The sequence below is a fragment of the Dromiciops gliroides genome, chromosome 5 (assembly GCF_019393635.1).
Source record: "Dromiciops gliroides isolate mDroGli1 chromosome 5, mDroGli1.pri, whole genome shotgun sequence".
Taxonomy (NCBI): Eukaryota; Metazoa; Chordata; class Mammalia; order Microbiotheria; family Microbiotheriidae; genus Dromiciops; species Dromiciops gliroides.
In genome coordinates this window covers 36486561-36510673 of record NC_057865.1, presented here as the reverse complement: position 1 = coordinate 36510673, position 24113 = coordinate 36486561, and the positions used below count along the sequence as shown (strand labels likewise).

Sequence of the window (24113 nt, the reverse complement as noted above, 5' to 3'; positions counted from 1 at the left end):
TCTTGGTATATGCCCATGCCATGTGAAGGCTGACATCGTTTTCTTTTAAAATCAGAAACTCAGAGAATCATAGCTTTTGGAAGTAGCTCAAGAGATGACCCTTTTCAGTTCCCTTTCTTTAGGGACCTTTCAGGTAGGTTAATTAACTTGCCCGGCATCACCCAAATTTAAACTCCAAGAGCACTGACATCCATATTTGTGAAGGCAATAGTGTCCTTTAAAGACCTGATAACACTACCCTCCTTCTTACTCAGACTCTTTCGACATGTTCATTTCTATGAGCTTTACTCAGTCTTGTGCATTAGTCAAGAGGGCAGATGGACATTTCATGGAGAAGTCTAAGCACCAAATGGAGCCAATTCAAAGGCTTTCCTTGTGAAGTCAGCTTCTATTTAGGTTCCAAAGGCAATAGTGGTTCTAATGCAGCCTTTGGAGTGTGGCATGCTCCAGGTATCTGTAAATGTCCCATAAGAAGGCCAGGGAGTTTGTTTATCCCGTTTGAATCAAATGTGAAAATGGCTCTTTTCTATTTTGGAGAAATATCTGAAAACATCCGATCACAGGGCTGGTTAAAAGGCTGTCTGACCTCCAAAAACTGGGAAAGACTCAGTCTCTTATGAAAAGGTGTCTGTCCTGGACCAAGGACTGGCTTCTTTTAAGAGTTACCAAGAGTCTTTTCCCCAAAGAGATCATGGAAAGGGGAAAGGGACCCACATGTACAAAAATATTTATAGCTGCTCTTTATGTGGTGGCAAGGAATTGGAAGTTGAGGGGATGCTCAACAATTGGGGAATGGCTGGACAAGTTGTGGTATATGAATACAATGGAATACTATTATGCTGTAAGAAACGATGAGCAGGAGGAGTTCAGAAAAACCTGGAGGGTCTTGCGTGAGCTGATGATGAGTGAGATGAACAGAACCAGAAGAGCATTGTACACAGTATCATCAACATTGATTGTTGATCTACTGTGATGGACTAGATTCTTCTCACCAATGCAATGGTACAGAAGACTTCCAGGGGACTCATGTTGGAAGAGGATCTCCAAATCCAGGAAAAAAAAAAAAAAAGAACTGTGGAGTATAGAGGCTGAATGAAACATACTATTTCTTTTGTTTTTGGTGCTGTTGTTTTTCTGTTTTAAGGATTTTCCTCATTATTCTGATTTTTCTCTTATAACATGACTAATGCAAAAATATGTTTAATGTTATTATATATATAAACCTATATCAGATTACTGGCTGTCTAGGGGAGTGGGGAGGGAGAAAAATCTGAAATTGGAAAGCTTGTATAAACAAATGTTGAGAACTATATTTACATGTAACTGGAAAAAAATAAAATACTTTTATCAGAAAAAAAAAAGAGTTACCAAGAAATATACCCATCACAAATGATGTTCTTTGGGAAGCAGTTCATTTTGGGCCATGATACTTTTCTAAGTTCTGTGCTTCATATACAAGGACACAAAAGAAGGATTAATTAAAGAAACCATAGGATACATTCCTCAGTTATGCATGACAAAACAGCCAGGCTTATAACCAGGTACTTACAGATTCTTTTCTGCCCATGGTTTTGCTGTGAGAGCGGGAACGGGAGATGGTGCTAAAGAAGGAATCTTTCTTGGTAGCAGACAAAGGTGGAGAGCCCGTGAACTCCCGTCCCCCAGGCAGACTGTCAATGCTTGGAGATGAACTGATATTCTTAGTACTCTGTCCTATAAGAAAAGGCAAAGAAACAATAATGAACTGCCAGGAATTTTGACTGACTGATGGATGACAGCAAGACTTTGGGTGTCAAGGACTCATAAGATAACTTCATTGACATTAATATTATTGAAATATGGACAGGCTATTAAAATGTATGCATTGCTAGTGAAAAGTTTTCAAATTACATTTCCAAATGTTAATTTTAACTCCCCAAGTATGTATATATATGAATATACAATACACATATATGTACATACATGTATATACATTAACACATATAGATGTACATAGTTTTCTATGTATGGCTCTGGTTTGTCCTAGTTCCCATCATGCCACAAACATCAATGCATACTTGAGTCCCTTTACATTTTCAGAAGAGACTTCACTGAATGACGGTATGAAATGATCTTGAATAATGAGAACTGAGGCACATTAAGTTACACATGATGACAAGTGAAAATTCTAGGTCTTTCAAGTAAAGATTTCAGAAAGAGTTTCTTTACCTTTTGTTCATGACAAAGTAAAAAAAGCTCTCTCCTTTGGCACCTCTGGCCTTATATGCACATGAAACTGTGCCAGCTGGCAAGATAATCTTTCTGGACCTTTCCTCTTGTCATTAGACTCGGTGATCTTTAGCTTCAGAGTCTGGTTTATGTGTGTGTGTGTATGTATGTATACATATTCATATATATATATATGTCTATATATATACCCATGTATACATACATACATTTTTTGCACACACATATATGAGTGGGTAGATAAGCATTTATTAAGTGCTTACTTATTATCTCACCTGATATTTATAACAACCGTTGGAGGCAAATGCTCTTATCTCCTTTTTACAGTTGAGGAAACTGAGGCAAACAGTGGTTAAGTGACTTTTCCAGGACCACACAGCTAGGAAGTGGCTGAGGCTTGATTTGAACTCTGGTTTTCCTGAGCCCAGGCCTGGTGCCCCTTTAAATGTTACTTTTGATAAAAGCTCTTCTTTTTCTGTCTGCAGATTGAATTCAAGGGACAAACACCCTTATTTTGGGATGTTGGGCCACACATTTGACAGGGCTGACTTGAGTCTCTAGGACAGTGACCCTCCGCTTGGGGAGAGGGTCTGGGGCTTGAGGGCCTTCAAGTGCTCCAAGGTGAGGCCACTGCCTGAAGGCCCTAGTGCTGGGACGGTCCCCTTGCTGCTCAGTCTCGTTGCCGTTCCCTCACACCAAGGGAAGTGGTGCGGCTGCTGAAGGACGGAGGTTCTCCCACCGTCAGATTTGTATGAGAGCACGAGACTGCCCTGTCCCTTGCGTCCATCAACAACTGCTTGGGAGCCTCCTTCATGAGGTTTTTGAAAACAAAGGTTCCGCGAAATCTCATTTTAGGGAATGGATCAAGATTGAAGGCATTCTACCAAAATGGAAAGTTTTAGAAGGAAAATCAGGAGCGAAGACTAAATGCAGGGGCAGCTGGGTGGCACAGTAGATTAAGCACTGGTCCTGGATTCAGGAAGACCTGAATTCAAATCCGACCTGACGCTTGACACTTACTAGCTGTGCCACCCTGGGTAAGTCACTTAACCCTCATTGCCCTACCCCCCCATCAAAAAGACTAAATGTAAAGGGGCTTACGTGTGTGATAGATGCAGATTTCTTGCTTTCTACATCACTTTTATCTCACCAGCTGACAGGAGATACCCATAGGGTTAAGTACAGACTGATTATTCCTCCTCCTTTACCTCACCTGAGTCCCACTGACCTGCAGGGCATTCCTAGGGGGCCCTGAAGCTTTAAAGCCATGCTAGCAATAACCTTTAAAGCACCAGAACTGTGCCTCAGTACAGACACACTAGGCACTTGATGGCTGTTTGTCCAATGAAATGGCATCTTATTTACTGGGGAGAAAAAAACACTCATAAAAGCCATCTCATCCTGACACTGCACCTTCTGTGGGGAAAGCTGGGCACGCCGTAGTACCAGCCTATCAAACAAAGAGCAGGACAAACAGCTTGGCTAATATGGATGAACCACATCAGAAACCAAAGGGGCCGGGCCACAAAGGCTTGCATCCATCCCCAGACAAGGCTCCCTTGGGAAGGGCGTCTTTCTGCATTTTTGCAGGATAACATGTTATTGCAGTACTCCATTTAGGGAAGGCGAGTCATGCCAAATGTCGATAGCACAATGTTTCCTCTGGAGAATTAAAGAAAACAGTGGCAACGATATTTACAGAAGGTCTCTCTTCATAATCCTTTTCTAGCCTACATTCTTTCTCGCTTCCTATTACTCAATAGCTATAGGAACATCTCCAGGTGCAATGACCCAACGACAGCTATGCGGAATATTCCTCAAACGAAGTTCATCCTATACCATATGCTCTTATCATTTCCAACTTTGCCATTATTTTTAGTGCTTCCACCACCTCTTCTAGCCCAACTCCCAAAACTGTAACTGGATTTATCTTTAACTATTTAATTTTCTTCATTCCCTAACAGGCTATTATAAAATTCTACCAATTTGTTGTAGGGATTATTTCTCAAACTACTAAGGCAGCTCAATATGTAGACTGTTAGACTTGGAGTCAGGAGGACCTGAGTTCAAATCTTCCTCCGATACTAGCTATGTGACACCAAACAAGTCAATTAACTCCTCTGTGCCTCAGTTTCCTCATTTGTAAAAGGGCAATAATAACACCATTCTCCCACTGTTCTTGTGAAGATAAAATGAGATATTTGTAAAGTACTTTGAAAACATTAAAGTGTTATATAAATGCTAGCCATTTTTAATTCTGTTTTTACTAAAATGCCTTTTCCTTTTAATTCCCATAGTTGTGGCCCTGGTCTTCATCTGCTCATGCCTGGCCCACTGTAACAGGCTTCCAGACATTCTCCTACTCACAAGCTATACTGCAGCTATTTTGCTGGTTGGCACTGGTAGCATGACTCCATCTCCCTCTCCCAGAATGAACTGGGTTCTTCCCTGAAGATATATAAGCTGACTGATGGGTACAGCAAGTGGAGTCAGTCAGTCAGTCATTCAGTCAACAAGCAATGATTAAGTCCTTGCTATGTGTTGGGCACTACATTAAGGGCTGGGAACACCAAGAGGGGAAAGGCATGGCCCTGCCTTCAGGAGGTTCACTATCTAAAGGGGGAGGCAACACGCCAATGACAAGGTACATATGATATACACACACAGTGTTGGAGGAAGGTATCTCAGAGAGAAGGCAGGTGGGGGTGGGGGGGACGGACAGGACTAGTTAAGACCTACAGAAGGTGGGATTTGAATGGAGTCCTTGAAATCAAAGCAAGAAGGTAGGGGTGAGGAGGGAGGGTACTCCAGGCATGAAGTGAAGCCATTAAAAGTCCCAGAGCTGGCATATGGAGAGCCATGTGTGAAGAAGAGCATGTGACCAGGGTAGCTGGATGACAGTGTGTGGAAGAGGGGGCTGGAAAAGTGGGAAGGGGCCAAATTATAAAAACACAACTTCAAAGGACAAAAAGAACACCTTGTTGTTGACCCTGCAAAGAGACACAGGAGCTGACTGAGGAGGGATGACATGGCCAGATGTGTGCCTTAAGAGACTCATCAGGCAGCTGGGCTGAGGCTGCTCCAGAGAGAATATGCTTGAGGCGGGAAGACTAGTCAAGAGGCCATCTTGATAATCGTCCGGGGATGAGGTGATGAGGACCTGAACTAGGGTGACCACTGCACTAGCGGAGAAGAAGGGGTGGGTGCCAGAGAGGGGACGAGCCTGGGTGACTGGGAGGATGTGTGGTGGTACCTTCAACAAGAAAACATGGAAGGGTTGGAGGAGAAAGATAATGAGTTCTGTCTTAGAGATGTTGAATTTAAGATGCTTATAGGACATCCAGTTGGAGATATACATCTATCTTTATGTATATGTGTGTGATACATATACACATATAAATAAATATATACATGCATAGAGAGCTACGCCTACATCTACGTGTGCATCTATCTATCCATCCTTATTTATCTATATCTCTATTTGTCTGGGAATCTGCAGCAGAGCAATGATGAGAGAGAAAGCTGAAGCGCCTTCATCTTTGAAAGCCTGGAGAACCAGAGGAGATTCAACCTTAAGAAACTGGGCGATCCCAGGAGGCCAAGCCACAGAGCCCCATGTAAGGGCATGGGCTGTTTCCCCTGCACCTGGCACAGTGACAGGAACGTGGGTTGAAGAAATGTTTGTAAAATGAACGACAAATCGGAAGAAGATGCTGTGAAGGAACTCCTCCCCCATTTAAAATGACTGGAGTCACAGGCCTGCTGGAGGAAGAAGGGAGAGGAAGAGGCCAGGAGTCCTCCTCAGATCTCAGGTTTTCCCCATCCCCCAGGAGTTAGTACGTTCTCTGAAATGACGGTCTTCTCATTCGCGACGGTGTATACGGTGTAACCCTGTTCTAGGACAAGGACTGTGTTCTTGCCTTTGGCTCTGTAGCCTCAGCACCTCACACAGGGCCTGACACTCACCAAGAAGCCTAACAGATGCTGTCTACTCACTGGTTCTTGGGCTAGCTGTCACTTCCCCAAAGGGCTCTGTTTGGATTTCTTCTTTTTAATAGGATTTTCTCTGACATTATGGATTGGTGCTTGTGAGAGTTTCTGTATCCTGGGATGACAGGGCCATGGGGTAGGGATGGCTGTGTTCTCATGTTTGATCACATTTCTGGCATGGACACTAAAATCCAAGCGAGTGCAGCCAGGCTAACCCTGGCATGAGAATTTCTGGTTCAAGTGTTATATACAGGTGGTAGTTAGAATCACCGTCCTCAAAAGTCCTTTTAGAAAGTCACATCTCTCCTCTTCTTAGAAGCCTGTGGTAGCTTCCAGTTGCTTCTCAGCCCAGATGAAGACTCCAGAGCACAGCCTTCTCAGCTGTCTCAGAAGGGATTGAATCATCTGCAATCACCTTGCTACACTTTAACTGGGACTCTCTGCAGCAGCGTGGAGGTGCTGCACATGACTCATGCTCCTCCAGCTTCACAAGCTCACCATTTCCCCACTACCTAGAAGACCTTTTCGAATCCTTGTGGCTTCACCATTTCTTATCTTTCTTCTTCTTCTTCTTTTTTTTTTTGGTGAGGCAACTGGGGTTAAGTGACTTGCCCAGGGTCACACAGCTAGTAAGTGTCAAGTGTCTGAGGTCGGATTTGAACTCAGGTCCTCCTGAATCCAGGGCTGGTGCTCTATCCACTGTGCCACCTAGCTGCCCCATACCACTTTTGGGTCTTTTGCCCAAAGAAATCATGGAAAGGGGAAAGGGACCCACATGTACAAAAATATTTATAGCTGCTCTTTATGCGGTGGCAAGGGATTGGAAGTTGAGGGGATTTCTTATCTTTCTAAAGGACTTCTTAAAGACCTAACCTCTGCAAGAATTCTCCTGTACTTACTCCACCTAGTCCATCCCACCAGGCACCTGTATGCGGATGTAAACAGATGCAGCAAAGAAAAAAAGTCCTTTTCATTGGGAAGTGACCTTCAGAATCTCCTCTAATGTAGTCTGTCTCCTGTTACAGGTGAGGAAATCGAGGCCCAGCTTAGTCAAGGAAACTTGATCAAGGTTAGCCTTAGGGCTTAGATTAGAACCCAGATCGTATTCCTGGTCGGATACGCTTTCCATTAAAACACACTATACAAATACATTCAAAACTTAACCTGTTTATTAGAAAAAAACCCAAACAACCAGCTTATTCCCTAAGCCATCTGGAGCAGCATTTATGATACAAACAGTAAAATGTACTATCAAGCTACTGGCTGTGTCATGTAGGATAAATCACTTCATTTCTCTGACTCGTTTCCTCATCTGTAAACCTGGAATGGTAACATTTATTCTGCTTACCTCACGGGACCATTGTAGGGATCAAATGAGGTAATACCTGAGAAAGTGCTAGAAACACAGTAAAATAATATGAGGTATTCTTATTATGGGGAATGTAGGAATTCAGAGAGTTGAAGCTGGTGGCCAAATACACAGTAAAAGATGAGCTTTGTGATTAATGCCTTCATATCATTGCCTTTTCTACAATATCAAGTGAACATACACTTTACAAATAGTGGACCATTTAAAATACCATGCTTGCAGCTCAGCCGCCCCTCCCCAATATATGGTGGTGTAGTTTAAACCTTTAGCTAGCCCATCCCCAGAAAAGCTGGCACTTGAGGTACAATTGCCAGGAAAAATAGGAGAGAAAGAGCAAATCAGAACCGTTCAAGTCATAAATGACCTTAGAGATGGATTATTTGGACTCAACTCACTGATTTGACTGGTGACAAGACAGAGACTCTGGGAACTGGAGGGATTTGCCCAACATCACCCAGAGTGACAAACAGAGCTAGACCCAGACTGTGTCCTGGCATCTGATCTCGAGAGTCTCCAATGATTGTTTGAGTTCTCTCAAAACCAGAATTCTTCTGTGTGCTCTGAACAATTGGGACTGTCAGGACAGAGTTTAAAATGTACTATTCAAGCCTCTTCTAAAAAAGTCAACTGTCTCTTACATGCAGACATGGCTATTATAATCATATAAGCCAATAATAGAAACTACTCTTCTTTAATACTGTGTTCTCAGGAGTGTTTGTAAAACCGTCCATATCTTGTTTGTACATGGTTCTTTACATACTTCAGATTCTGAGCTCCTTCCTTGAGACAGGGGGTTATTTCTGCCATTCTTAGCATGCTCAGCAGTGGCCCAATGCTTGGCAAACAGTGGATGCACTGAGTCCTGTCTTCTCAGAGTCATCCCCTTCCCTTGCTTCTTGAATTTAATGGAATCTCTTTTTTCTATCTGCCTCCACTCACAGGACTAGTACCTTATGTCAGGTCCCTTGCCTACAGTAATCCTCCTCCACTCTCCTTGATTCAAACTTCTGTGCTGCCAAAACCAATCTAAAATGGGGCCCACATGGAGCCAAATCTGCCAGCGTCGCTCCTCTGTCTAAGAATGTGCTTCTCTCTTGTTTTCTGGAATCAAACGCAAACTTCTTGACTTGGTATCTGACTTCCTTCACAATGAGCTCTAACCTAGTCCTGTTTCACATTATTTCCCCTCAATGTTTCGGTCCCATTGGTCTATTTTCTATTCTCTGAACTTAGCCTTCCCTCTCTTACCTCAATGCTTGGAATACATTCCTTCCTCACCTTAGTCTCTTAGAACCCTTAGTTTTCTTCAAGGAATAAATTAGCACAGGAAATCCCCTCAAAACCTTTCTCCATCCCCTTATTAGGGTCCCTCCTGCTTTAAATGATCCTATTAATATTTATCTGCACACCTGTTGGATTCTCTCATTTGTACAGTCCTTTGGGGCAGTGATTTGTTTTATCTCTGGATCTCCAGTGCCTAACATAGTGCACTGCACACAACAGGCAACAAAAGGAAGCTTATTGAACTGAACTGAATCCAATCTGTAAGCATCTGGTAGCTAAAGAACTGTACTGGGTATCAGGGGACACAGAGTTTCAGAACCAGGCTCAGGTCCTGGCCCCACAACTTAGCAGCCTGGTGACCTAATAAAAGCCACCCAACATCTCTGGGCTGTGCCTCCTTCTCTAAAATGAGGGAGTGAGGTAGGTTGCTAGATTAGATGATATCTGAGGTCTCTTAGAAATCTAAAATTCTCTGACAAGACAGAGGAAGGTGGGGGGAGAAAGTGTAAGAATACATATTGTTTTAAGAACAAAAGCCATTTTTTAACTGATAATCAAAGGAAAGGAACAGGTCATTTTCAGAGGATGAAATTCTTATCAATAGCTACATGAATATGCTCCAAATAACCAATAACTGAAGAATTGTGAGGTTCTAACTGCTACCCATTAGATTGACAAAGTTGATAAAAAAGAAAGTGACAAATGTTGGAGGAGCTGTGGGGAAACAAGTACATGATGAATATACTATTGGTCAAACTATGAATGGATATAGCCAATTCTGAAAGGCAACATTTCTACAAAGACTATGCCCCAAAGACAACAAAGGAAAAGGAAAAAGGACCCTTAAGTACAACAAAATTTATACAAGCTCTTTTTGTGGTGGCAAAGAACTAGAGACGAAGAGAAATGACTGAAAAATCACAGCATATGAAAGTAATGGAATATTATTTTGCTATAAGAAAAGATGAAAGAGAAAATTTCACTGAAACTTGGGAAGACTTAGATGAATCAGTGTAGAGTGAAATAAGTACAGTCAGGAGAACCATTTATATAATGACATTGTAAAGAGAAACAACTTTGAATGATCTAAGAATTCAACAATGAAATGACCAACCATGAGTACCTGAGCACTCATGATAAAATGAAGAAACATTCCACCTACTTCCTGATAGCCAATGGACTCAAGTTGCATACTGAGACATATATTTTAGATAACGGACATGTGGGAATTATTTTTGCTTGACTATGCATATCTGTTACAAATATTTTTCCATGGGGCAGCTGGGTGGCGCAGTGGATAAAGCACTGGACCTGAGTTCAAATCTGACCTCAGACACTTGACACTTACTAGCTGTGTGACCCTGGGCAAGTCACTTAACCCTCATTGCCCCACAAAACAAAACAAACAAAAAACAACCAAATATTTTTTCCTCTTTTTTTTTTTCCTCCATGACACTTAGAGGAAGATGGTAGGGAGAGAAAATTATGATCATTCTAGTTTTTCAAAAATAGCTTTAGCATCAGCTGAAAATAAAAACCTAAAAGGTCAGCTGTGCATGTTTCATTGGGAGTTTTCTTTCTGTTGCTGTTGACTACCTTTCTTTACATCCATCCATTTCCCCCCTGGGTCCTAAACCCTATTAGCCAAGTAAAAAAGCAGATGTAAGACAACATCATGACATTTTTACTTTAAAGTACAAATTTTAGAGCATGTGTCTCTTTTACTGATGCCATTTCTCCTTTCAAAGATTCACTATTAGAACATTTTAAAAAATGCTTTCTAAACTCTGAACTGAATTAGAATGTGGTTTTGACTTCAAAATGACTAATACCAGTAATCTCAAACAAAAGAGAAGCAAGTGTTTTGTCTTTTTTAGTTTCTTCATCCATTCAGAAACCAATGAATCTTTGTCCTTTTTTAATTTAGTATCTTAAAGTGAATTCTGAAAAAGACCTTTTTATTCTTCCCAAATATATTTTTCAAATATCCCCATCCTTAAAAAAGACAAAAGAACGTGTCATTAAGTATATTTAGTAACCACAGATATCTAATAATAATAGTCATCATTTATATAGTGCTTTAGTCTGCAAAGAACTTTGCCCATTATTTGAGTCTCACTATATAGCAGATAGGTGTTAGTACCAAGATAGGCACTGACAGGTATTATTATCACTCCCCATTTTATAGATGTGGAAACTGAGGCTAAGAGAGGTTAAGTGACTTGTCTATTGTCACACAGCTACTAAATATTTGAGGCAGAATCTGAACTCAGATCTTCCTGAGCACTCTATCCATTACACCATTTAGGTTTCTTAATATATCTACATGTTTGCTTATTTGTTTTTAATTAATTATTTTTTCATTCAGAAAAATCCATTCTGTTTCCTTCCCACTCACCTACCCTACCCCCAATTGAGAAGAGAAAAACAAAGCCCCTGTTACAAATACATATAGCCAAATAAAACAAATTGCCATATTGTTCATGTTTGACTTCTTCCTTCCTTCCTTCCTTCCTCCCTCCCTCCCTCTCTTTTTCGCTATCTGTCTGGTAGCATGTTTCATCATTAGTCCTCTGGAATATGGTTGGTCATTATGCTCATCTGAGTCCTCAGTCTTTCAGTGCTGTTTATCTTTATGGGACTATTGTCATTGCATAAATTGTTCTTCAGATTCTGCCCACTTTACTCTTCATCAATTCCTACAAGTCTTCCCAGATTTCTCTGAAATTATCTCCTTCACCATTTCTTATAGTACAATAGTATTCCATAACATTTATATACCATAATTTGTTCAACTATTCCATAAATTATGGGCACCCCTGCAGATTCCAATTCTTTGCCACCTGAAAAAAAAAACAACTTATAAATATTTTTGTATATTTTGTTAGAGTTTCTTTTGCTTAGAACTAACCTTTACCTTAACCTAGCCTCTCTTTCATTCATCCTTTTCCTTTCTTCCCTTTCCCTCCTGAGTATTTCTGTACCCAGCTCTGTGGGGTGTGTGGGGGGTGGGGTGGGGGAGTATTCTTCCCTCCTTTGACCAGTTCAGATGAGGGAGAGGTCCAAGTGTCAGCGGCACACCTACCCCTCCTTGTATAGTCTTGTACTTGTATACCCAGATTATGTGAGAGAATTTCTCCTAATCTTCCTTCTTCCTCTCCCTTTTCATTCTTCTTTTAAGATCAACAAAATAACAGAACCCCTCCTAAGACTTCTGTCTAATTAGACTCTCTTTATGACCCCACTGATGATAGAATATAAGCACTTTATCCTTGTTTAGTCCCTTACCACTATTCCTTTGTTGCCTATACCTTTTTTCTGTTTCTTTTAATTCCTGTGTTTGAACTTCAAAGTTTCTATGCAGCTCTGTTTATTTCATAAGGAATGTTTGAAAGTCCTCTATTTCATTAAAGATCCATTTCACCTCATCTAGGATTATGCTCAGTTTTTCTGAGTAAATTATTCTTGGTCTCTGCCTTCTGGAATATATTCCAAGATCTCTGCTCCTTTATGGTGATGGATGCTAAATTGTGATCCTGATTTGGGACTCGTTGGCACCAGAATTCTTTCTTTCTGACTCTTTGGTTTTTTTTTTTTAACCTAAAAGTTTGGGATTTAGCTATAATGTTCTTGGGAGTTTTCATTTTGGGGTTTCTTTCAGGAGGTGATTGGTGGCTTCTTTTTATTTCCACTTTGCCATAGGATGTCTAGGCTCCTTTTTTTTGGTTATAGTCTTCAGATAGTCTAGTGACAGCTTACATTTTTTTCTGCTCCTCAATCTCTTTTCCAGATCTTTCTTTCTTTCTTTCTTTTTTTTTTGGCTTAGGATACTTTATATTTTCTTCTATTTTTTAGTCTATTATATTTGTTTTTAATATTTCCTGATGTCTCATGGAATTATTAGCTCCTATTCAGTTCATTCTAATTTTTCAGTGATTTGTTTTCTTGGATATGGTAGTCTATCTCTTGTGCTAAGCTGTTAATTCAATTCTTACCTCCAGAACTCTCACTTCTTTTCCATTTTTTCCTACAACACTCTCATTTAATTTATACAAATATTTTAAACACTAAATTTTTTCCAACTCTTTTTTCATCTACGAATCTATGGTCTTTTAATTAGGCATGCTTGGAAGTCCTCTATTTCATTAAAGGTTTATTCTGGGGAGGGGGGCCTATCCCCATGGAATAATATTCGGTTTTGCTGGCTATAAGCCCATATCCTTTGCCTTTTGGAATACTGCATTCCAAGCTCGCTGGGGTTTGGCTTTCTCCTGGAGAAATGGACTTGTGGTATTAGTGATCTTCTAAGTGACACATTACTTACTTCTACTTCCCAAAAGACATGTTAGGAACCACTTGCTTAGCTACAAGGAGGGAAGTTTAAGTAAGTGTCCGTTGTTTCTTGTATACCACAGTAAATACCTATGATACCAAGATAATTTCTGTAGCTGTGGTTAGAGAGGCAGTGTGATACATTCATTGGACAGAGCCCTGGGCTTAGAGTCAGGAAGATAAGGTATATCAAGGCTGATACTAAACAGGACCCAAATGCAAGCCTCAGACTCGGCTGGCAACACTCCTAAGTGCTCTTTAAAATGGGACTGGGAAACATGTAACACCCTGAAAGCCAGTCTCTGACTCATTTGCTTAGGAGTGGGCCATTTTAAAGGTAAGGAAAGGGAGGCACAGAGGTCAGTCACTTACCCAGGGTTACCCACTAACAACTAGAAACAAGTACTAACATTTAGGGCTTTTTATTGATTCTAAGTCAATATATATAGTACACTGAAAGCAAGCTACCACATAAATCCATGAATGTAGCCATGAGATCTATAGAAATTTTAATTTAGAATTTTACTAATAGTTATGTTACAAATTATTTTTTAGAATAAATATGCAAAAAGAAGTAATGAATAATATTTAACTCAAGTTATAAGGAAGTGGAAAGCCATGAGTTACTTCAAATCTTGAAGGCTAAAGAGCTAAAACCATGTTGTTAGAGCAAACAGGAAACAAACTTACAAATTGTTTTTGTAGACAGTTCGTTATAAACCAACAAATGATAATTGAATGGGTTGGTCTACAAATGAGGCAAAGCTTAACATCTACCACTGACCCAGATGTTGAGATATTGCCAAATGTCAACCAAGGCAGAGGAAGCACATAAAATGTATTCATTCCCTCCAAGGACCCGCTCTGCTCAAAATTTTGAAGGAAAAAACCTTTTTTTTTTTTCCCTTTCAGTATTTAATAGGTTTTCCAACTTTAAGTTTGTGAGCTAAAGCCTTCAGTTAGATCTCTGTTGTACCTCCCGGGTCCTGCTGGGTCATTATCCTGTAAAGTTCACTCTGCATGTCTCCCATGAAAGGCTTACTAGCACTTACTACCAACAACTCTTAGGAGATTACCGAGGCTTGCAAATCTTAGAGTTTCCAGTCTTATAGACATGATTCCTTTGCTGACACCGTTTATGGCCTCTTGGTTTCTTTTACTTCCTCAGAAGTCTGGCACTTAGCAAGAGACCTTATAAGACAAAGAGGCCAGAATGACCAGTGCCCAGTGGGGAGCAAAGCAGAAGAAGACTAGAAAGGTAGGAGGGGGCCAGGTAGTGAAGGGCTTGGAATGTCAGCCAGAGAATTTCGTATTTGTTTCTGGACATGACAGGGAGCCACTGGAATGTACTGAGTGTGTGTGTGTGTGTGGGGGGGAGGTGTTGGAAGGGTTGAGTGACATGGTCAGACCCATGCTTTAGGAAAATCACTTTAGTAGATGAATGGAGGGTGGACTGGAATGGGGAGAGACTTGAGGCAGGCAGACCCCCGGCAGCTACAGCAATAGTGCAGGTGTGGGGGGATGAAGGCCTGCACCAAACTGGGGGCAGGGCTAAAGGGGAACACAATGGAAAGATAGAATCAGTGAGCCTTGGCCACAGATTGGCTGTGGGCAGCGAGGCAGGGTGAGAGAGCATGAGGAGTCCAGGATGACTCCTAGGCTGTGAGCCTGAGGGCCTGGGAGAATGGTGTTGCCTTCTCCAGTAATACTGAAGGGGGGGGGGGGAAGGTTTCAGTTTGGGGCTTGCTGCTATGAAGAAGCTTGCTGGAATCCAGTTAGAAGTGTCTGAGAAGCAGTCATCAAAACTATCTGGTACTGGCAAAAAAATAGAGTGGTAGATCAATGGAATAGGCTAGGCTCAGGAAATGCAGTAGTAAATGACACTAGTAATGTAGTGTTTGATAAACCCAAAGACTCCAGCTTCTGGAATAGGAACTCAGTATTTGACAAAAACTGCTGGGAAAACTGGAAGATAGTATGGCAGAAATTAGGCATAGACCAACATCTTACACCTTATACTAAAATAAGGTCAAAATGGATACATGATTTAGACATAAGAGGTGATACCATAGGTAAATTAGGAGAGAAAGGAATAGTGTACCTATCAGATCTTTGGAAAGGAAAACAGTTTTTGACCAAACAAGAGATAGAGTATATTATAAAATGCAAAATGGATGATTTTGATTATATTAAATTAAAAAATTTTTGTACAAACAGAAGCAATGCATCCAAAATTGGAAGGGAGGCAGAAAGCTGGGAAACAATTTTTGAGGCCAGTGCTTCTGATAAAGGCCTCATCTCTAAAATATATAGGGAATTAAATCAAATTTATAAGAATCCAAGTCATTCCCCAATTGAGAAATGGTCAAAGGATATGAACAGGCAGTTTTCTGATGAAGAAACCAAAGCTATCTATTCCCATATGAAAAAATGCTCTAAATCTCTAATGATTAGAGAGATGCAAATTAAAACAACTCTGAGGTACCACCTGACACCTATCAGATTGGCTAAAATGACAAAAAAGGAAGATAATAAATGTTGGAGAGGCTGTGGGAAAATTGGAACACTAATGCATTGTTGGTGGAGCTGTGAGCTGATCCAACCATTCTGGAGAGCAATTTAGAATTATGCCCAAAGGGCGATAAAGCTGTGCATACCCTTTGACCCAGCAATCCCACTTTTAGGTCTTTTGCCCAAAGAAATCATGGAAGGGGGAAAGGGACCCACATGTACAAAAATATTTATAGCTGCTCTTTACGTGGTAGCAAGGAATTGGAAGTTGAGGGGGTGCCCATCAATTGGGGAATGGCTGGACAAGTTGTGGTATATGAATACAATGGAATACTATTGTGCTGTAAGAAATGATGAGCAGGAAGAGTTCAGAGAAACCTGGAGGGTCTTATGTGAGCTGATGATGAGTGAGATGAGCAGAACCAGAAGAACATTGTACACAGTATCATCAACATTGAGTGTTGACCTACTGTGATGGACTATATTCTTCTCACCAATGCAATGGTACAGAAGAGTTCCAGGGAACTCATGATAGAAGAGGATCTCCAAATCCAAGAAAAAAAAAGAAAGAAAGAACTGTGGAGTATAGATGCTGATTGAACCATATTATTTCTTTTGTTTTGGGTGCTGTTGTTTTTTTTTTCTTTCTATTTTGAGGTTTTGCATCACTGCTCTGATTCTTTCTCTTGTAACAGGATTAATGCAGAAATAGGATTAATGTTATTATGTGTATATATATGTGTGTGTGTATATATATATATGTATATGTATAGAGATATATAGATATAACCTATATCAGATTACCTGCTGTCTAGGGGAGGGGGGAGGGAGGGGTGGGAGGGAGAAAAATCTGAAATTGTAAAGCATGTATAAACAAAAGTTGAAAACTATCTTTACATGTAATGGAAAAAATAAAATACCTCATACATTAAAAAAAAAAAAGAAGTGTCTGAGAAACAGCTGGAGATGGGAGATTGGAGGTCAGCAAAGAGGCTGGGACAGAAGAATCATTAGCACAAAGATGGTGATCCAATCCATGGGAAATGAGATCACCCAGTGAAGTGGTAGAGAAGGAGGAGAGAAGGCGGCCTGGGACAGATCCTCTGGGACACCTATGGTTAGAGAACATGATCTGGATAAGGGTGACTTTGGAGAAGTGGTCAGACAGGCAGCAGGAGAACCAGGAGAGTCGTGTCCGTATCCACGAGGAGAAGGGGACCCACCATGTCAAAGACCACAGAGAGCCCAAGGAGAGTGAGAACTGAGAAAAGGCTATTGGATTGGGTAAATAATGGACCACTGGCAAATAAGTCTGGAAAGAAGCGTTCAGTGGAATGATAAGGTCAGAAGCTGTTTTTTAAAGAGAATTCATCATCTTTTTCCCCAAACCTTCCCCTCTTCCTAGTCTCTTAATTACCATCAAGGGTGCCACCATTCTCCCAGGCTCTGCACCTTGCTCTTGCACTCTTGCCTCACTACCCAATACACTGTCAAACCACGTCCCTTCTAGCTCCATGACAAGTCTCCAAGTTCCCTTCTCTCCAGCCACACTGCCACCACCCCAATCCAGACCCTCACTGCCTTGCACCTGGACTACCACGACAGTCTCCTGACTGGTCTCCCCACCTCAAGGCTTCCCCTTGTCCAGTCTATCCTCTACTCGGCTGTTACGGTGATTTTCCTAAAGCCCAGGTCGGGTCTGCCCAGGTCATCGCCTGCCCTTCCACTCAATGAATGCCAGTGGTTCCCATGTAGCTCTGGATCGCTCTGCCAAAGGGCTGCCTCTGGGCTCCTAGCTCCCCTGGCTTCCTCAAGACTCAGCTCAAACCCCACTCTCTGCAGGAAGCCTCTCTCGGTTTTCCCAGCTGCTAGTGCTCCCCTCTCTGAGAGTACCTTCCAGCTAACCCTGTATGTACTGTGAATGTGCCTTGTGATTTATAGGTTTTCTCTCCCATAAGAACACAAGCTCCTTGTGGGCAGGGACTGTGTTCTCTTTTTATTCCCAGAGCTTAGCAGAGTGCCGGGTACATGGTAAACACTTAATCACTGCTTCTGGACATTTAGTGTATGAACAAGAGATCTTCAAATCTAGAGAGTACACTGTTATGTAGCCATGAAATATGGGATTCTCTTTAGAAAAAGAAGGACCCTACTGCCATACCACAACCTACTTTTCCCTAGATAGGTTAAACAAATTGTGTTTGCTCATCATCCCATCATAACCCACCCTCTCTTCCTATTTTCTTTTTCTTTTGGGGCAATGAGCGTTAAGTGACTTGCCTGGGGTCACACAGCTAGTAAGTGTCAAGTGTCTGAGAGTGGATTTGAACTCAGGTCCTCCGGAATCCAGGGCTAGTGCTCTATCCACTGTACCACCTAGTTGCCCCTGGTTTTAGCCTTTTCTTAAGAATTTCCTAATTGCTGGAAAGGATGATGCTTGGCATCTATGTGCCTAGGAGAGCAGCTGAGCTGGTCTGAGAGACTTACAGAGGAAAGATATTTTTTTGTTTTTGCCTCAAGAAGTTATGGAACTCTATGCATCTCTCCTTCTGATTAGGAAAGAGGACTCTCTTCTCCAAAGCTTTTGCACCTGCTCCATCCCTCATGAGAAGGTTATGTCACTGCATCTCTACCAATTAGGAGAGTCTTATGCTAAATGCTCCAGGCTTGAAGCCTGGCTTACATATACAGAGTATTCCAAAAGTCTTGGTGCTGTTTTAAGGTATTGAAGTCTTTTGGGACACACTGTTATGAATAGGTTTAAAATGTAAAAAGATGTAATAACCTTTAGAAATAAAAACCTTTTACCCCAAACAAAAATCTGTCCAAATCCAGAAGCCAAGACTAGACATATACTGGAAGAACTACCATCTATAATGTAAGAGGCAATGTGGTATAATAGAAAGGGCGCAGAGTTTGGAGTCAGAATGCCTTGGTTGTAATCCTAGTCCTGCTACTTGGACAAGGCACTCAAACTTTGAGATCTCAGTTTCCTTGTCTGTTCAATGATTTGGCCTAGACAACCTCTGAGGCCTGTCCCAGCTCTAAATTTATGTTACTTTGTATTGTCGCCCACTTGCTATTTGACTGTGGCACCTTACCTCCCTGAGTCTCAGTTTACCCATCTCTATAATAAGAGGTTAAACCAGATGATTGCTAAGGTTCCTTCTAGCTCTGGTTTTCTATCATTCTCATGGAGAAAGATCTAAAGCTTAAAAATCAGATGTGTGACATTTATGCAAAGTTTTCCCTAAAGGATGAAAAACTTAAGACAAACTATAGTCACCTCTTGGTTATTCAGGTGTGCATTGTGTGGGACCCTAGCCTCTTCTCCAGTCTTTTGTCCATTCCCACTCTTATCAAAAATTCTACCAAAGGGAGTAGGACAAGTTAAACATCAAATCTCTTTGTTAGCCCTTCTGTTGGAGAAGAGAGGTGAAGGAATGACCACACAAAAATGTCAATTTTCCACCTAACTCCAGCTTCAAAGTACTTCACAAGTTTAGAGAGAAGTTGGCTTCAAAGGCATGTTTATAAGTTGGCTACTGGGGTCTCAAAATTCATTTTCCCAGAGAAGTGATATTAAAAATGATGGGACCAGCCTACAAAGTTAAATTTAATCCGTACTGTAGATTCGCAGTGCCCTGTTAGGGCATGCAGGTTGCATGACAGCATACTGAATGAACATATATGCTAATGTAGAATACACGCTAATATGTACACATGCTGATATAGACTACATGCTAATAGGTCCATATACATACGTCTGTCTGTCTGTCTCTGACAGGTAAAGCAGATGGACAATGATTTGGGCCAAGAAAGGAATAAGAGGGGAGGCCTGAGTTGGCTAATATCTGGTCAAATGTTCTGTGTATCCAAGACGTTGGGTGAGCCTCTGATACAAAAACTCATCTTTGGAACCCTGGTGTTTTCCTGGAAAGGTGCAAACCATGGGACACTTTGGCCTTTAAAGAATCAAAATTGCTGGAGACCTGAAAGGTAACACAGCTCAGGTCTGGAGCCGTGAGCAAAGAAGAGCTTTGGACGGTTTTTGCTGAGAATATAGCAGAAGCGGCACAGAAGGTATTAGTCACGATATGCATGACCAGCAAGTCATGTGCATTTAGCCTGTGAGGAGGAGGAGGGAGGATAGAAGGGGGACAGAACCCCTTGGGTGCTGCACAGTTATTCACAAAGTGCCTAAAGAAGAAGCCCCTGGGGTGCCAAGAACCACAGAGGACGAAGGCAGCGATGGACTGCGGTTTGCCCTGGGGAATGAAGACCCACACTGATGGACTCGTCAACATAGTGGAGTAAACACCTGGAGCACAGTAGCTCTCTAATTAGCCAAGCATCATTGACTGCAGCACTCTCCCACAGGACAAGGTGCCCGGAGCACTCAGCTGAGCTGCCAGGAACACGTCATCTGCCCTACTGCAGGGCTGCTGGGGCTGACTCTCCTCTGCACATCAACAGGTTTCTCCATCACAAAGGTTCAAGAATGATCTCTTCTGGCTTAAGTCAGAAGATTCAGGGGCTAGGGGTACTTGTGGTGAGGCATAAGGAAGAGGGTCTGAGGATGAGCCTCTAAGGCTGGAGGAAGCTACAGGACAGGGTCCAAGGGGCAGTTAGGTGCTAGAACAAGGCTATAAAGAGGGAGGCAGTGAGGCATTGCATTAAGAAAGGGTTTGTTCCCTCCAAACCATAAAGAAGCTGCCTCCTTTTTTCCCTATCTTCCTTCCCTTTCCCATGGATCCTCTCCCTTTTGCTGAGTTGAGGAAAGTTCTGGGATGGGTTTTCCTTCCACTCTTCTCTCCTTCTTCTATTACTAGCAGCTGCAGGTATTAAAGTATGCCAAGAGGAAAGGTTAGGCTGGGGTTGGAGGGCTTTCCCTCTGTAATGAACATTAAATCAGGAGAGGGATGTGGGCTTGGGTTAAAGGTAGTATCAGTGAGGCACAGTGGATAGGGCTAGATCTGATACTGAGATCAGGAGTTGTTGTTGTTGTGGTTCAATTGTTTCAGGTATGTCTGACTCCTCCTGACCCCATTTGGGGTTTTCTTGGCAGAGATAGGGAAGCAGTTTGCCATTTCCTTCTCCAGGTGGTTTTATAGATGAGGAAACTGAGGCAAACAAGGCTAAGGGACTAGCCTTAGGGTCACATGATATTCAGTATCTGAGGTCAGATCTGAACTCAGGAAGAGAATGAATTCTATCCACTGTCCCACCTAGCTGTCTTTAAAATCCACCTCAAACGTTTAATAGCTGTGTGATCATAAGCAAGTCACTTAACTTCTCAGTCTTAGTTTTCTCATCTATAAAATGGGAATAACAACACTTATACTATCCTCACAGAGTTACTGAGGAAAGCACCATATAGGAATTATGATTATTGTTGTCGAGGAAGGAACCTTCATTAGCAGTAGGAAATAATGGAGGAAGGGAGTGAACATTTCTATGTAAAGCACCCAACAAAGGCAGCCATTTCTATATATGAGAGGGACATATAATAACAAGGTGCCTGTGCCAAGTGTGACTTTAGTTTCTCTTTCACTATAAGCGCAACTCAACTCAGGTGATTGTACCATATGAGTGAACTGCATTATAAACATCTGAAGTTAATGAAGGAAAAATGCAATCAACATTTGTATTTACACATTGGAGATGTATTTTATCTCTCTAGACTAAAAAACAGCTTAGAACTCATTAGAAGGGGTCTTGTAATCCACCCCCTCCCTCATTGCCTCCATTTCAAAGACATTCTAATGAAAATCTAGAGTGATTTTGAAATATTTGTATAATTTCTAGCTCCTTGAGAAGTGCTGATGGAAAGTTATCTTTTGAGTAACTTCTTAACTAAACTCTTTTATAGAACATAAATGCCCTTCTTTCTCTTAGAAAGCACTGACAAGTTGGTAAAGTGCTCTTTATTCTCCATTCCATCACCGTTAGTCACTGAATTATGGTGGCCTGTCATAGTGTGTTTAATTCTTTGACAAAAATTGTAACACAAAGGCCCACATTTTACTATTTATTTCAAAATCAGGCAGCAAAGTCTTTTGAAGTAGCTGCACATGCTGTTAATCACAGCCCACCGATGCTTAAACTTAGCCAATATTAATCTGATTGTTATAGTACACCTGGGCCAGAGAAAGACCGAGTGAAGCGTGAAAGTATCAGGTGAACTAGGCTTCTGCAAGAGAAGTCAGTACAAAACCCGCCCCAAAGCCAGACTGAGTGTAATGGAATGGAAAGGACCCTGTTGTTCAAAACAACAGCGCCACTTAGTGGCTGGACAGCAACAGTGACTTGAATGGCACTACAAATGGAAGATAAAGGAAAGTAAAAATGGCGTTGGGGTTCCTTGGGAGAACACAATGATAATGCTGCAGGCAAACAGAGATATACTATGTCACCATAGTAAATGTACCTTGGAGGTCAGTTAGAGTCTGGACAGGAACAGAAACCTGAGCATCGCTTCCTGTAACTACATCTCCTAGATTTCATAAGAAAAAATAATTAGATTTCATAAAGAAAAGTAACTGAATAAAATTTTCTCTCCCTCTGAAGAGTTGAAAGACTTTTTCATTCTATCAAACCCCTGAAAACACAGAATGTAACTTGGAAAAATCAATGGAACAATTATTCTAAAAAAGGAAATGAACAAAAAACAAACCATATCTTTTAAGAAAGTTTTTTTTTTCCAAAGAAAAATCAGTTTGCATCAGTCCAAATGGAACTCACATGTAAGTATTTTGCTATGTGCATTTCATTATTTCTTTAGGTCTTTTAAAATGCTTCCCCCCTTTAAAACACACACACACACACACACACACACACACACACACACACAACAAAGCTATTATCAAAGTCTTATATTCATTCCTTTTTTAAAAAAATTGTCATCTAAAAATTAGCTTCCTTTTAATTGCATTTATTAATATTATTTACATTTATTAATAAGTAGGCAAGCCTTAAAAAAAAGAGAATTCTCTCTCATATCGAAAACCGTTTATCTTTAAGTAGACTCAAGCACTCTTGGATACTAGACAAAGTGTTTATAAAACAGCACATATCAAGTGCACATTTTTAGTTGCAAATTAAGTCATTAGAAGATCTGATGAGCTACCATGCACATCTGAGAAATGTCAATGTGCAAACGTAGATAACAGCCAGCACTCTCTTGAAACCACGATTATTATTTTAGGGGAGATTCCCTTACAACGTCACCCTGTCATGTGCCCTTCTAAGAAAGAAACACTCGAGGCCAAGAAGGCCAAAGGAACATAGGAGAAGAGCAGGGTGACTCAAGGGCACCGAGGAGGAAAAGGGGCCTTTCATCTGGCCAGTTTAGAAGGGAGGACTGCTGAGCTCTTTGCCCCTGGCTGGTTACAGGGCTGCTTTCCTGATGACTAGCTCAGCATTCAGCACAATCAGTTTACTATCAGTGGGCTCTTATTAAACAAATGATACAAATTCCTGTGTTGCTTCATGATTAACTGGTGTATGGAAAAGCAATGATGTCCAGTCTTTTAAACTGGTCTCACAAAAAAGACTACCTATGATTAATAGGTGTGGTGGTTCCCCCTTCGGCATTTACACAATAGTGAAAAATCCATTTCTGAATTAAATGCCATCCCCTTGGTGCCCTGGGCACTTGCTTCAGCTATGATTTGCAACATGATCAGCTTATTTAGAATTTGCTGGGTTGTAATTACATTCCCACAGATCAATTAATAGCATCTCCTTTTATACTCCTCCCGTAACTGAAATAAAGTAAAACATCTGCCTGACAGGAGTTTAGAAAATAACAAAAGCAAGGAGGAGTTTGTAGACTATAAAATAGTCATTAATTGACACATTAAAATCCCTCACTTCTCCTCCACAGTTGACTTTCAATGATCTGCTTTCATCTGTCTCATCTGCTTTGTCAATACCTGCAGAGGATTTTAAATTCCAGTCTTGCCATCTACAGCCTCTTTGCTACCCTTGGGTCACCTCCTTTTGCTGCCTTAGTGTGTGGTCAGGGAATGCAAGCTAATTTTAATCTCATCCAGAGCTCCACATAATCAGAGAGGCAAATCTGTTGTCCCCTGAACCACAGTGTATTCCAAGTCAATCATAAATTAGTTTTGGATTATCCATAATACTGTTCTTCTATATCAGCATGAATAATCAAGAAGTGGAATATGTTATGAAAACCATATAAGCATTTTTATCTTTGTAAACAACAATTTTTCAAAACTTGTGAATTTTCCAGCAGAGTACGCTAAAAAAGATATTGCATTTTTTCCCCCTCAAAGGCACTGTGCATATGACTGATTACTGCTTCTACAGATAGCTCTGAGATAATTTAAAATCATGTCCCTAATACTAGGTCTCCTAACAGGCTAACTACTGT

General features: G+C 41.1%; 1 protein-coding gene across 16 annotated transcripts in view; it reads right to left on the bottom strand.

Annotated features, from left to right (window-relative positions):
* Positions 1-24113, bottom strand: part of TBC1D5 (TBC1 domain family member 5) — a 611040-nt gene that overhangs the window by 57005 nt on the left and 529922 nt on the right. For 15 of the 16 annotated variants that reach the window (XM_043966947.1, XM_043966952.1, XM_043966957.1 and 12 more), the window contains 2 exons: positions 22143-22208; positions 1550-1713 (listed from right to left, as the gene is read on the bottom strand). In XM_043966947.1, coding sequence (XP_043822882.1) covers positions 1550-1713; positions 22143-22208 — 230 coding nt within the window. The remainder of the gene's footprint in view (positions 1-1549; positions 1714-22142; positions 22209-24113) is intronic. The other variant, XM_043966959.1, reaches the window with a different exon arrangement.